Source organism: Lutjanus erythropterus, chromosome 11, assembly GCF_056507025.1.
Source record: "Lutjanus erythropterus isolate fLutEry1 chromosome 11, fLutEry1.hap2, whole genome shotgun sequence".
Lineage (NCBI taxonomy): Eukaryota > Metazoa > Chordata > Actinopteri > Lutjaniformes > Lutjanidae > Lutjanus > Lutjanus erythropterus.
In genome coordinates, this window is record NC_139327.1 from 24,885,213 (window position 1) to 24,901,557 (window position 16,345).

Below are 16,345 nucleotides of genomic sequence, written 5' to 3' on the forward strand. Positions count from 1 at the left end.
AAAAATATAATTTGTACTCACGGTGTAAAAAGCCATTGTGGCTACAGTTCACTGTTGTCCACTTCATTTTCAACCCAGCTGAAAATATTCTCCTCCTGGTCTGGACTGGCTTGTAACTACCGGTAAACATGGATAATGAATGTGCACGCTGCATGCATGATTGCAACTAGATAAAAGGCTGATATTGAAAGAAAAATACAGGAAATATAACATTTATTTTAAATTTCATTTCAGTGAACTATATTCTACAGTCTTTTAATTCAAAATTTTGAAGTATCTTAATAGTATTTAATTTATTTAACTTTTTAAAAATATTCCGTAAACCACTCCAAGGAGCTTGCATATAAGCAGTGGTACTCCACAGTTTGACAATCTAGGGCCTAAACCTCACCAAGTAGTTTTGTGCCTAAACCAAACTGCAGCCGAAAACTAAAAATTAAAAGAAAAAAATAAAACTGTAAATAACTGGTATAACTGACATGTAATTTCACACTCCTGTCAAATCATAGTCTACCAGCGTTGGACTACAACCCCAACTCTCCCGCAGGACGGCCTTGTGCTTAATCCATTAGTCCTCCACAGCCTCTTATCAACAGTGAACTTCAATAGCCGAATAGCTGCTGTGTGTCTGTTTGTACCCAGGTACAAACTGAGACTTGCTTTTTATATGCATGCAATAAGATGAATTTTCATCAGAACTGAGGTCATGTCAAAAATCTGTGGATATGAGATAGTGTCATATATATATATATATATATATATATATATATATATATATATATATATATATATATATATATATATATATATACATATATATATATATGCTAAATTAAATTCCCAAAAACATGCCTACATCAGGAGTTAAAGCTTGGGACAGGGACGTATTTAGGGTGGAGTACAGGTACACCTACCGATGCACTGGCTCAATACTGCAGAAATACTTTTTTTGATACCAAATCCATTTTAACAAAACGAAAATGACATTATGTCACAAAAGAAGAAACTGTTCAAAGCCCTGGGGGGAAAAAAGAAGCCAGTGTTATCAGTTTCTGGTTGTAACATAGTGTTTTTCCTGTATGCCTCTACAACAAGGATTAACAGAAAAAGCACACCAAGTGTGGCTGGCAGGTCTAACTGCAGATAACAAGACTGTTGTTTCCAGCGCTGGAAGCCTCCTCACTTACAGATTATTCACTGATGTCGGAGCTTTTTGGACATTTCTTACTTGGAACTATCAGCAGAAAGAGTCAATGATGAACGGCCAAACATCATTTTAAATGTGAACAAATTTGATATCTAACTTTAAAGATCTTCTATCTGAGTGAGGATGCTTTGTCTGTGTAAGTTGGTTGGTGGACGGGACAGGGATAGATGGGGGGGATAAGCCTGAGGGGTAAATGGGTAAACCACTCAATCTGACGTAAAGTTTGTATTTTGTTGGTGCTACAATAAAAACAAGTAAGCTAATAATAAATAAATAAATAAAACTTACATTTCTTAAATAGGTTTTAAACCTTTTACTCATTTTCTGTGCTACATTTGACAAAAGCTGTGGCTTCACCACAATTAGAGAACAACAATTATATTTCAATACATTGTTTTTTAATCACTGAAGTTATTTAAAAAAAAAATGCATTTAAATACCTTATGACGATTATTCATCTTGATCACTAAATGTTTAGTGCTCATTAAATCCCACTCCCATTGATCACACCACCATCTACTGTAGCTGCGCTAATTAGCTGCCAGCCAGTCTGTCCGAGCAGCATGAATACGTGATGGGCATCTTCTCATTCAAATGGCTGCAAAAAAAAATGCAGTCTCAGCAGTTTGAATATTTCATGCTGTCCTTCAGTCAAGAGAAGCTGCCGATCATCTGACCGGTCATAACATTGGCCTGCTACCTCAGAGAAAACAGCATCTGCTCTGACAACCTGTCTGTCACCATCTGAGCATTCACAGAGCTCCCTCCTCTGAGTACAGTCTCAACTATTACAGCCTGAACCACACAGTACAGTGCTTTCACTTTTTTTTTTCACGCTCACTCATTCCTACTTGTATTTAGAAAAGTTTTGTCACATTGATTTAACGTTTTTTGCTATAACATCCTTGACCTCAAAATCAATCCAGGAGCAGACAAACTTTGTTAATAAGAGCAGAACACTGATCACTCCTGGACCCATCCTGCATTATATGATGCTAAACTGATGCACACAGCTCTAATAGTATGTTGTGTAGCAGAGTACAACCTTCATATCATTCAGTGTGCATTGGACTGCACACCAGCTTTTTGCACTGCTCTTAGCCCTCGCTATTAAAATCTTAACACTGTCAACTACTGCCCTCATGTGGCCACTTGTCTAAAATGCAGCATACGCCAGCAGACAACAGAAGGCCAGTTTTCACTCCCAAAGACAAGCACTTATTTCCTTAAATGCACAGTAGCATAAAGCAATGACAACACAGAATACTTTACCACAGTTATAAACTAAATAAACAGAGAAATCATTGTTTAAAAAGCAAAATATAAGTAGGATGCCATATATTGGATTTGTAGTTTTTTTCTGGGAACTTCCTAGAAAAAGTGCAAGTAAGTATTTATAAATATTAATGCTATTCTTTAGTATATGTCTTATGATTGCTATCTGTGATTAAGTAAATGTTTAATGTATGTTTTACATGTGTTTATTTGTGTGATGTTTAACGTGTGTTCCTCCCTTAGATCTATGGTTTAAACTCACTACTCACTATAACTTTGCCTGTAACAGTGTAAACACAGGCTCTTCTGGTCTGTCTGCTGTAAATAACTTCAACATTATGTGATGAGGTCTTTCTTTTATTGTCTTTATTTCTATTTATTTATATAGACACATTTTTCTTGTTTTTATTGTTCTTATCTCTTTTATCATTCTGTTTTTCTACTATGGTTATGGGTGTTTTTGCTTTGTATTTAATTTTACCTCAGTTTTAGTCTTTGTCTTGCTTTTATTTGGCCTCACTGTTTGGCTTTCTGCTGTTGAATTGCTTCCTGGGTATCCTACTTTTGCTTTGTCAAAGCACTTTGTAAACTCTGTTCCTAAAAGTGCTATATAAATAAATGTTATTATGATTATGCGAGCCTCACTCATTCCTTCCTTTTACAGGCACTAATTCTGACATCACGTACCAAGAGCATGCATTACTAGACATTTATGGTTGTGCAGAAACTCTAATCAACCATTATTAAATAATGACCCCTGTTATTGGTTTTATCTATCACTCCAGTTTCTGCTTGAGCTGCAGAAAGTCCACGACTGGATGTTGCATGAAATCTGCAGTTCAGTTTAAATTATGCATCAACTGACTTATGACCTGAAAGAAACATATGGAGCTCAATGAAGGCTTTGCTGATTTCCTACATATGAAAAATATTAGGTCCTTTTATATTCTGAGGGATTACTCAGTACTTCATACATACAGTACAATGAATATAGTGATTACCTTAACTGTGACAATGAAAACAACTTATTTTATATCTATGTTTATGAAGGTCACTCTATGTGAGAAGGAAAAATAACTCACTTTTCACCAACACTGATGGGAACTGTTGAGTCAAACATGTTTGGGCATTAATGAAAACGAAATAAATTTATAGGAACAGAAGAAGTTTCATTCTGTGCAGCACAAAAATTTTAAATACTTCAAATTATTGCGGATCCAGTCTTCATAAGGGGGAGACGAGGACTGATCGAGGTTGATAAAGCAGTTACTTTGTGTTATTGTATCTGTTGCCGCGGATCGAGTTTATTTTTTGCCTCACTCATCAATTACAGAAACATTACATTAATCACTATTTGAGAAATGATTTTACTTTGGAGATTTAATGGGGGTTCAGTACCTTGTAATAGAGGCAAATGAGATTAATGAGGCTTAAGTCTAAACAGTAAAATGTTTTTGTTACAGGCAAGATCATAGATGAGTCTCATTAGGAGGGAGGAAAGAGTCAGGGGAGCCTTGTGTGGAATAATATTTGGATTATACAGAAGTCTAAAAAGCTTTAAGTTAAACTGCCAATGTCGTGAGTTTGGGTTTCTAAGCATGGTGGACATATTATATAATGATTGTATTGAACTATTGTTGGGTTTTATGACAATCTATACTGCGAAATGTTTAGCAATATCTAAGATGTTGTTATACCATTTACACCAGTGGCTCTCAAACTGGGGGAGGGGCCCCCCTGTTGGGCCACAGAGCCACTGCAGGTGGGGCATTGATGACCAAGGGAAAAACATAAAATGAAACAAAGTTGAATAAATATTTTTTTATGTAGATGAACTGAATAAATAAGGTTTGCTGATGCTATCGCACTTAACTTTATTTACTAAAATTCATCTCGAATAATTTTTTTATTAGTTGTTTCATCAGTTATTGTTTATAGTTTCTGCTTCTGTCATGCCAGAAAAAGACAAAGTCAGAACCACTGACTTGTAATGGTGTAACTTTATTATCCCTTTAAAGGTTACTTGTGCAGCATTTGGGAGGCTCTATTGGCAGAAATGGAACATAAAAAATCATATATATGTTTTAATTACTCTATAATAACCTGAAAATAAGAATTATTGCGCTTTCATTACCTTGAAATGAGCTGTTTATACCTACAGAGGCCGCGGGTCCTCTTCCATGCCAGAACGGATAAACTGAACACTGGCTCTAGTTACGGACTTTCGCATTAATCACAAGCTTCGCAGCCACTATAGATATATATAGACTGTACACTTGGCAGGTGAGTTGGTTACAGTCTGCTATTTCACTGTTAGATGCCATTAAATCTTACCCAGTGGTTCTTTAATTCATCTGGTTAGGCCATTGGTGGCAATGTTCCAAATAAATGAGAATTATTGCTTTACAGCACTGTTAGATTTACAGGATTCTGGTGCCTAACACTAATCTATAAATGGCCTCTAAACTGCATTCACAGAAGGATTTACCCATTATGCCCTCAATATTTTTATTTCTTATGTTTAATAAGAAGACTGTGGAAGAAAAGAAGATTACATGAGTCAGCCAAACTGCTGGGCCTGATTGTAGAATATACACCACATATACTGTGCACATACTTTTTTAGGCCAACAGTCAGGCAAAGAATTGCTGACAGTACACTATAAACACCATAAATGCGTTTTGCAAGTGTTGCTTTTTGAGGAGTTAATCTAGAATAGCATGTGAAGGCTGTGGTGGAGCTCACAAAACTGAGCGCCACCTGTGCTCACTGTCATGTCCCCTGAGAAAGTTAATTATATCTAAAGTTTCACACATCAATTTCACAGAACAGAGCACAAGTGTTCATTTTATATCCACTACCTTGCAGTGGAAAGAATCATCAGTCAATGTCAGGATTAAAGAAATGTAGATCAGGCAGTTGACGTGTGGTCATAAATCACAGATACTGCAAGTTAACAGTAGGATAAGTTTGTTAAAATATTATTATAACATAAAACTTTCACACATAAAAAGTTAGTGGCCTGGACTAAAATATTATATTTTGACAGCCAAATGTTGCACTGAAACCTAATATAAGTCACTAGCCATGGTCTTGAAACGTTAAATCCACTAGTGGAGCTTGCCAGGTATCTATGTATATTTCCCCAGTAACCTTCATAAATCAAGGCCCAGCCTGGGCTCATGAAAATCATGAAGTCGGGGTTTAAAGGTTAGCCAAGGTCAGTCTATTATTGCAACATGGATTGACTTGAACACACAATAGACTTGCATTGCAGAGAATCCACAATACATTAATTATATCATCATTTATTGCCTCGTCTTGACACTTTCATGAGATTCCCCTTGGAATTTACGACTCATTTTATTATCAAAAAGGACGTGATGACCCAAGACAAAAGGATCGTGCCTCTTTAACTCCTTGGAGTCTTTCTAATGAGTCCCAGTTGTCATGGCATCACCGGGGGAGCGATGCTTAATGACCTTGCCTGTAAACAAACAAACCCTCTACTGTTGAAACTTTTTGCCTAATTAATCTCTCCCCTCATTCATTAGGAATTGAGGGGGAAGTGGGAATGCAAATACATCTGAGAGACATTACATTTTCAGTAAAACCTGACACTTAATCATCACCATCGAACAGTCACCCTTCCTTTAACCCCCCACAACATGAAAGATTAATTTTACAGCCCTCTGTACATAATTAAAAGAATTTGTACCCAGTCTTCTGTTGTTATTAAAAGTGCAGTTTAGCACAGTTGCTTCACTCAGCATAGGTTTAGTGTGGGTTTAAGATTTGAGATGATTCTTCATTGGTACTAACTCATAATAACATGCAAAATCTCGATGTCTTATTGTGACTTGTTTTTAATGACAGAAAAAAGCCAAATTTCCTGTTGGGAAAAAGCCTTTCCTCAGCTTTTAAGCTTATATTATGTAAATCTTTATGCAGTTTATAAACAGCTTTATAGAATAAAACTGAAGGCAGCTCTTATCTGCCCCTTTTTTAAGGATCAAGATGGACTTTTTGCTGGGCCTTATCATTAAATTTTCCTATTTTCAACATCCCCCTAATCCTCTAAAACTCACACCATTTTTTCATGATGGTCTGGACAAAAAGTTTTCAAGAATATATTTAGTTGTTGGACTTCCAGACTGCTTTGAAACTACAGGGGAATCGTATTTGTAAGGTTTCTGTTGGAGGCTGCACACCGCTGTGCATTGTACCTGGAATATTTTTAAGACAGGATGTTTGCTTGAAAATAATGTCTGAAAAGACAAGAGTCAATACAGAGACTTTGCTGCATGTTTATATTAATGTAACTTTATAGTATGACCAGTCCATGAAAGCCGTTCATATTCCATGAGTAGAACAGAGGGTGGTCAGTGCTTACTGACTACTAAAAAAGCTAGTTTAACTTAAAGGGCCAGTATGTAGGATTTAGCGGCATCTAGCGGTGAGTGTTTAGATTGCAACTGACCTGGCACATTCTCTGGGAAAAATGTGAAATGCTGTATCTGGAGCCAGTGAAACATGGTAGTGCAACATGGCAGAAGAGGACTTGCACCCTCTGTAGATAAAAATGTCTCATTCTAAGGTAACAAAACACAACAATTCTTATTTTCTGCCAATAAATCCCCCCTAAATCTTACACAGTGGGAGGATTAGGTATAGTAGGGATGGACCGATATGCTGATTCAGTATCAGTGCCGATACTGACCTTATTGTGCAGATCAGGTACCAGCCAGTTGTCTAACCCACATTAAATACAGTTTATTTGTCATTGTCATGAGCCATAACCACCTCTGGCCTAACGTTGCTCCACATTACTAGAATTACCTCTTTGTGGTTCTTTTCCTCCACCAACCAGCCAGGTGGCAGTTTATATCCATGTCTGTCCAGACTCATAAAACATATGTAGTGAAGATGTTCGAATTTAATAAAAGGTATTAAGTACATTTTTGGAACAATAGAAAATATTTTTACAGAGGAGTACACAGGACTGAACATTATGATGTCACAGAGAAGGTGACCTTTTCAGCTTTTGGATATAAAATTTCATCACTTCATCAATATATCCTATTAGATATTTGTGTGTGAAATGTTGTCATTATTAGTGCATCAACTCTTAAGTCATGGCCACAACGTGTTTTGTGAGGTCACAGTGACTTTGACCTTTTACCTCAGTAACATCAGTTCACTCTTGAGTCCAAGTAGACGGCTAAATTTGAAGAAATTCTTTCAGGGTGACCTTGATATATTGCATCCACAGAAATGGGATAGACATGAGGTCACAGTGGCCTTAACCTTTGACTGTTAATCACCAAAGTCTTATCAGTTCATCCTTGAGTCCAATTTTAAAAAAAAGTATTTTTGTTTTATGCCTTTAATTGATAGGACAGCTGAAATGAGGACACATGAAACTTAACACATGAAAGCTGACTTTAAATAATTGTTAAACTAACACCAGATTGCACATTTATCTGGTAACTGTAGTTCATTTTTTCAGGTTGTTTAGCAGCGTTTTGAATTTCTTGCTGATTTAAAAAAAAAGTAATTTTTAAAGTAGATGTCTTGTGAGCTGTCAGCCCAGTCCTCATGTTTGTGTCCAGTACCAACGCAGTTTCACATAGCCTACTAATTATAAAACAGGCAACTTCAGAAAGGGCATCAGTGGTGCGTCAGGGGCTGAGACTGCAGCCCTTCAGAGAAGAGGTTACTATTAAACAATGAGGGGGGTTTACTTGAGCTTCTAAAGAACACTAACGACTCATTAATATCAGTGTACACCCCTTCCCATTACAGTTTTAATTGCAAGAGTGCAAAACCTCCTAATGGATACAGATGAGATTAATTAGGCTTAAGTCTGAAGAGTAAAAAGGTTTGTTTGTTATAGGCAGGCGGTCATTAACCAGCATCCTTTGGTAATGACATCATAAATAGGGCTCATTAGCAGGGTTCCCAGGAGTCGAAGAGGAAGGGGAGGATCCTTTTGCGTGCGGTCACCGTGTCCTGTTTGGTGACAAAAGTCTTCTCAGGGAATACTATTCATTGTCAATGTGAAGGTGTGAAGGTTCAGGATATTTTGTGTAATATTGGCCCTGTCTAACTGTGTGTACCGATCATTGAGCTCTCCGTTTCACATTACAGTGGATAGTCAGTCAGATAGTATTTTTGTTAGTCACGGTTGAGACCAAGGATGCTGTATTGGCCTGTGAGTCTACTGCTGTGATAGCAAAATCACAGCTTTGATCATTTGTCGATTTTTTCAGATATTTAATTAGGCCTCTACAAGATCAAGTGATGTGTTGCTGTTTAGTCCAAAGAAACTTCACTTGTTATTTCAGAAGAGGTAGTCTTGGGGGAAATGTTGGCAGTGCACTCAGGCTCCAATCCATTTCCCTCCAAATGTGAGACTGCAAGACCCGCTAATAGATGCAAGTGAGATTAATTAGGGAAAGGTTTAAACAGCAAAAGGTTTGTTTGTTATGAGAAAGGTCATTAACCTGCGTTCTCGGATGATGAAATGTTTAACTAGGTTTATTAGGAGGACTCTAAGGTGTCAAGATGCAAAAGGAAGTCCTTTAAACGCCCCTCAGAGAGGATTATGCAGTAGACATATTTTGTTTTTCAGTCACATCCAAGTTAGATATATTACTTTTATATTCTACAGATTACACTACGATCGATTGACAGGTCTCTTTATATGTGGAATAGGTAGACAACAATCTCAGTTATTAAAGTTGTCTGATGGAAATAAAGGTTTGTTTGAATCACCAATATTTGTAAAGATCTTTCAATTGCAATCCAGGGTTTCACATTAACAGGAAAAAATACTCTGTATCCACTAAATATTCCATGTTAGTGATAGTTTTATGTCCATGCTGTGAGCCTGTGAGACCCAAATTCCCTCTTGGTTTTTAGTTCAGCACTCCTTGAACACAGAGAACAAAACTCATTACTGGGTGGCTACCAATATGTCAAGGCTTGTGAAGTATGGGCTTACTAAGCCAACTCTAATGCGATCCTTACAGGAGGACCAGAAACACAAAAGGCGTACTATGAAAATATGAAACAGCAAAGAGAATTTAAGAATGAATGGAAGCAGGAGTTTAAATGGCGACAATATGAAACATCTAAGGACTTTGCCACCAGTTTTCTCAACTAGTCAACTTGTTTTCAGCGGAATCGGTGCCTCCAGGAAACACCAAATCACAATTCATGAGAAAAGTGGACAGCACAAGTGTCACAGCTTAGAGAGGCTACGTTAAGTTGCATTGAATTAACTTTTCTCTACTGGTCTTACATACGTTTACATTTGGCCACCGAAATTTAGGGATAAGTGGCCCTTGGGACCAACGCTTGAAAATATTAGCATCTAATCCCGCAATCTGGTGATACTTGAATTACAGATGAAAGTGAGCCACCCTAATATACAACATAGTTTACATTTGTGTCGCAAACTGTGCATAATGGGTTTCAGTATTATTTATTATGCTTCTGGTAATGATAATAAGGAGCTTAGAGTCACAGAAAGGTTACATGTTTGTTTTGCCTGCAAGATTAATTGGAAGACAATCCACTACTTTGCATGGACAATAATTAATAATTTCAGTAACAGGGCACCGCTCATTACTGCATTGTTCATCCATATTATTCTTCATTAGAAGACTGCAAGTCGTCTCTGGAGATCAATGAAGAGGGTAAATTTTTCACTCAGCAGTAATGTCTCTTTCCAGAAATCATGACCCACTTACTCTTTGTTTCTATTGAAAGAAAGTGGTTCGGTAGATTTTAGTTCAATGAAATTTCTCACAGAAAGGTCTGTGGATCTTGAGTAACCAGGTCATGATCTCTACAAAGAGACACCGGTGTTGAATTGTTCAAATGTATTTTTTTGTGCTTTGTGCTTCTCAAGATAAGTGGCATCCAGTTCCATTATATTTGAGATAGGGCAGACATCTCTATGGCTGAAAACTCTGCAACTCACACTAAAACAATCTAGATGGATATATAGCACTACTGGTAAGAGGAGAAATAGGTGTTTTTGATTTAGGTGTGAACTGTCCCCTTAAAAAGAGCAAGGTTTCTGCACATTTGGCTTACTGTTCAATAATATTTTCCTTTACATTCATTTTTATTTGACGTTATGCCATTATTTAAACACTCACCAAATACAACAAGTGAATGAAATGCATGTCACACTTTCTTTGCAACCACATATTGCTGACTTATTTACACATAAACTTGGTTGTACTTGAATGAAATTGTATGACATTTGTATATTGGACTGCTGCGGTCCTTATCTGTGACCTGAAACACTCATTGACTTCATATTATTGTAACTAACATTTACAACCCTCATAAATTGTCTCATCATTATTGTTAGGTTAATGTGCTGGTTGTTCCACATTTAAAATGCTTTTCATCTTTTTGCAATCATACTGAACTAGTATCTGGGCTCAGATCTGTGCATGGTCATTATGTTATAGCACTTTTTTGGATGAATATTTAAGCTTTTTTGACTGATTTTCTATAGAATATTAACATTGTAACAGAAACATTTTGTGCTGCTGTGCTCATATAAAATATGGGTATTTTGTATGTCATTTACTGTGAAATGACCCCAGCAACTGCACCAAAGTGGTTGAAAGAAAATATCAGGTTAAAAGTAATGCGCAAAATATGGAAGTGGTTCAGTGAGCTGAAATTACTCAAGTCACTAAAGGCTTTTACGACACATCTGTCAGTGATTCAAATCGGCATCATGTTATAAAAAAAAATCACAAATTAAATATTTATTGAAATGAGACTTTTAAACTTAGCTTCAGAGATTGATAGTCACAAGAAAAGATTTCCATAAAAAAGTTAACGATGAAAGTACAGTAACCAATGGTAAACTGAGTTTAAAGTCTGAATGTCCTTTAAAATTTTATATAAAACGAAACAGAACCAGTAGGTTGGAGCTCAAACATGTCATTCGATTAAACAAAAGCTAGTCTTGTCAAAGCACTTCTGCCGTTTCTCTTGTGGCCCTTTCAAAGCAGGTGCAATCAGAACGAGATGACTGAATGTACAGCCACATCCGTTTTTAATTGTTTTCATTCCTAATAGGGGCAATTGAGATTAATTAGTCTCAGGTTTAAACAGTAAATGGTTTGTTTGTTAAAGACAAGGTCATTAACCAAAACTCTCTGCTGACGGCTTCACAAACTAGGCTCATTAGAATCATTTTGTTTTGGCTCACTGTGGCCCGTTTAATGATCAATGTGTCCTCAGAGAAAATTATTGAGTCATTACACATGTTTATCTCCCATTATTCAATTTGTATAAACACAGTTCACAAAATGTATTATTCCTATAGATTTATAGTGTTTCATGAAGGTGTCAAAAAATTAAAATCAAAAACGTTTCATCCAACTTTGTTGGTATGAAAACCACATGTAGTAATAATTTCTTTACAACCATGAGCATAAAATACCACTCAAATGCTTAACTAAACTCTAAGTTACAGTCCATAAAGAGAGACGTGTCACAAGTAACAGGATTAAGATGAGCTGCATGTGTCTCATGAACAGTAGCTACAGCAGGGGTTTCCAAACCTTTCCATGCAAAGACCCCCAGCATTCTTAATTATATTTTACAATAATTTTACATGATAATTTTTTTTAGCATTTTGCTGAGGCCCCCTGGAAACCCTGACTTTGAAAATCACTGAGCTGGAACTCAAGTGAAACCTGTGAGCAGTGCTGTCATCATATCAGCTGTGTTTAAGTTATTTTAGGCTCAAATAAGAAAAAAGCCAAACAGCCAAGTGCAATTTATGCATTTATGCAATTTATTCAAATTTTACTTTGAATATGAAATGACATCTGTATCTCCACCTTCATGGGAGTAGAATATTTGCTTCACCGTTTGAGCATGACATCTTTAGATGCCATTGTTAAGCTTCTGTCCTAATGCATTATTAACAGCTTAGTTGTTTAAGAGAGGGAAAAGGACAGTGTTGGATTGGTACCAGCAGATACTCAAGATTGCCATATCGGACATGAAAAGGGGTCTTAAGCCATCCATACTTTAATTTTCATTTGCCTTGTTATTATATATTTTGAAATTGAAAAATATTCTTCCCATAATTTTAATAACAATGCTTCAAAGTGTATTACCAAGAAAGAGGCAAGAACTGCAAATATCTAGTCCATCAGCTAGAAAAGGTAGATACTGTAGTGGTGAGTAAAATGTAATTATTACAAACTCATTGTAAAATGCAAACATTATTTAGATTATTCAGATTGAGTTTTTGTCAGTCTTTCAGGACATTTGAACAGTCAAAGCAACATCTTTATTCATGCCATTTTCTTTTCTTTTCTTTTTTTTCTTGTCTTTGGTCATGACTTGTTTTACTCAAGTTTCATCAAATAAATAACCTATAGCCACACTCTCAGAGGACCAAATTCATTTCAGGGATACGGTTTTGCACACTGACGTTGTCAGTCTTGGTTCAAAGTTGACTGATCTCCAGAGATCTATCAGAAGAGTATATTTGTCTCTGTCCACAAGTCAGATGCGCAGCCATCTGCGTGCTGCCTCTGGAGGTAACAGTTACACAAGTTAGTGCTGAACAACTCTTCACAGAAAAACAGGTGAGCTTTATTGACTGACTTGTAGCACGTTAATGCGTGACTCAACTTATTTTACTTTTTTTTTTTTTTTCCTGTTTACCTTGTTATATTAAGTAACCTCTGGTATTCTGTTGCACAGGACTTTGCTAAACTTTGGTTGCTTTTATAAATGTGCTTTATACATAAACTTGATTTGACTGTTTTATCAGAGTGTCATGGAAATCATGACACTGAATGAATTTCAATGAATTTCATTGTTTTTAGACTGAAGAGCAGAGGCCCTCATCCAAGTTCAACTATGTCTTTACTCAGGACTGTTTTAAATGACTCTGTTATCATTCATCCTCCAGGCTTCTATATCATCGGATTTGAGACATTTCCCTTCATCAGTGTCTACTTCATCTTTCTATCATTTGCTTATGTGGTTACAGTGGTGTTCAATAGTTTGGTGATCTTTGTAATTACTTTTAATCATTCTTTACACACTCCAAAATTTCTGGCTGTGGTCAACCTTGCAGTAATTGATATCATCCTGAACACATGCACTATTCCCAGCATGATAAAGATATTCCTTGTTAAGGACAATTTTATTCCATTCAACTTATGTTTGATACAAATGTTTGTCTACTATGCTTTTGGGACTTTGGAGTCATATGCACTCGCTATACTTGCTTATGACAGGTTGATTGCAATATGTTTCCCTCTGCGTCACAACTCAATCAACACAGTGCGGAGCATGTCTTGCCTTGTTTGTCTGACTTGGTCTTTTTCTCTGGGAATTATTGCATTTGCAGTAGGTATAATGACCCGACTGTCTTTTTGCAATTCTGTCAGAGTGTTCAGTTATTTCTGTGACTATGCACCTGTGTTTAGACTCGCCTGCAATGATTACACAATGCAGTGGTCTGTGGCCACTTTGCTTACTTTCTTGCTCCTTGTGGGCCCCTTTACTTTTATTCTGCTGTCTTATGTCAGTATCCTGGTGACTGTGTTCAGGATGAAGTCTTTAGACAGTCGGGTGAAAGCTCTGGCCACTTGTGTTGAGCATCTCATCCTTGTCGCTGTATTTTACATTCCTCTCATTACCATTTTTACTATCGGGTTTTATCTGCGTCTCATTGACGTGGACCAGCGTGTGCTGAGCCTGTCACTGGCTTCTTGCATCCCACCTTGCATCAATCCGATTATCTATTCTCTGAAAACCAAAGAGATCAAAGTCAGAGCCCTGGCACTGGTGAGAAAAAATAAAATTATCACAGACCAACAAAGGAGCAAACCTTGAACAATAAAACGAAACATTACAAAAATGCAGGTTCTAAACATTTGGGTCAAAAGCTAACAGCCTGGTCTCTTTTTGATCCAGTTTTTCACTTTGATTGTACAGCTAATGCATCAAAGTCAGCTTCCTTGTTGATATTTGTTTCCTCTTACCTTAACCTGACCCCAACCTTACCCTAACCAACGGATAATACTGGGGTCAAGTGATTTCACTGCAAAAGCTTTAAATATCCTTCTACTCATGTGTGATGCTTTACATGTCTGCTCATTTAAATCAAAGTTATTCCTCGTACTGGCGGGGTTTGTTCAACTGTGTCTCCAGGTTGGTATTCAAATATTCTGCATACCTTCTAAGTGTGGAAAATGTGACACTAGTGATGATATTTAATGATAGATTTTCTTTCCATTTTTCTGGGTGCTTGAAACACTCCACAATGTTAAATTTGAAGAGGAGCAGCCAATGTCTTATTTCTGTTTAAAACTGCAATAATTTATTGTCCACCAGTTTGTTATTTCATGTGTTTGCTATTTGCTCTCAAACGGTGTCACCTTGCAGCCCTGTCTCCAAAAAATATTGTTGGAAAAACTGTTGCCCAGTTTATACCTATTTATGTTTAACCTCAGAGCACTAAAGTCTAATGAATATTTCAGTCTTGTTTAAAGGGACAGTTAATCCCAAAATGAAAAGTACATATTTTCCTTGTACCTGAAGTGTTATGTATCCAACTAGATTGTTTTGTTGTGAGTTGAGAAGTTTCTAAATCATCAGCCGTAGAGATGTCTGCCTTCTCCAAAATATGTCTCTTAATGTCTCTTTTCAAAAAACATGACCTATTTACTCAAGGTCATCCACAGATATTGTTATGAGCAGCTTCATGTAGGAACAACTTTCTTCATGTGGTAGAATCTACCTTAACCACTCTCTGTCAACTAAAAAGAAAAGAGTTCCTACATGAAAAATTCGCACAAAAAGGTCGGTGGATTATATTGAGTAACTGGATCATGATTTCTGGAGAGACACTTTTTCAAATGTTTCTTTTGTTTGTTTGTTTGTTTGTTTAACACTTTGAGCACCACGAGCCATGTGCCATTTAGTTCCATTATATTCAAGCACAAGACAAGATGCACTCCGATATGATTTTAATGATTTCATATGATCAAAATGTTTAGAATAAAAAACACTATTACAACTATTACATATGCTTTTTTTTTTTTTACATATCGTGTGTGTGTGTGTGTGTGTGTGTGTGTGTGTGTGTGTGTGTAATTCAAAATAAGAAGTTTTAATTCTCCATCTTATAATAAACATTTCAATTCTAAATCACCAAATTTGGAGACGTGGTTTTCACTGGAAAATAAGGATGACAAAACATGAAAACTAGAATCTGATAAGTATGTAAAATATTTGCCTCTGAGATGTAGTGGACTCTAAGTATAAAGATGTATAAAATGGAAATACTCAAGTAAAAGTACCTCGTATTTGTACTTAAGTAGCACACAGTACTTCAGTAAATGTACTTAGGTACATCCCACCACAGTTCCATTCGTCAATCGTGTTGTCGCTGTGCGGCGGAACTGCTCTTTGTACCGACGGAACTATTTCCTGCGTACACTTAGGTCCTGTCCTCAAATGTGTCCCCCGTGTTTGCAGTGCTGACCGTGTGTGATGTAATGAGAAGTCCAGAGTTATGCAAGTTATTGAAACTTAATCTGAGTGTGTCGACGAACAGATTCAAAGAGAAAGAGTAAACAGGTAAGAACAAGTTGAAAATACGTCGTGGCTAACCGTTAGCCCCATCGATAATGTGAATGTTAGCTAACCTATGTAGCATTAGGTAACGTTCAGGGGTGTGTGTAGTTGCTTTCTCACTAAAACGACTTGGTAGTGACTTGAAAGTACAGTAACGATACCAGCATCGTGTGTTAAATGACCCTAACAAGTACTTTGGTTTATTCAGTTGAG

The 16,345-nt window shown here is 36.7% G+C and overlaps 1 protein-coding gene across 1 annotated transcript; it reads left to right on the forward strand.

Moving 5' to 3' along the window:
- Positions 1-13,402: 13,402 nt before the first annotated feature.
- Positions 13,403-14,755, forward strand: LOC146319191 (olfactory receptor 2AT4-like). The gene has a single exon (XM_084730341.1). The coding sequence runs from the start codon at positions 13,403-13,405 to the stop codon at positions 14,384-14,386; it is 984 nt and encodes a 327-aa protein (XP_084586467.1). The 3' UTR covers positions 14,387-14,755.
- The last annotated feature ends 1,590 nt before the right edge of the window (positions 14,756-16,345 follow it).

Excerpts from the sequence above, each read along its gene's own strand:
- LOC146319191 (XM_084730341.1), top strand. The coding sequence starts at position 13,403 with ATGTCTTTACTCAGGACTGTTTTAAATGACTCTGTTATCATTCATCCT.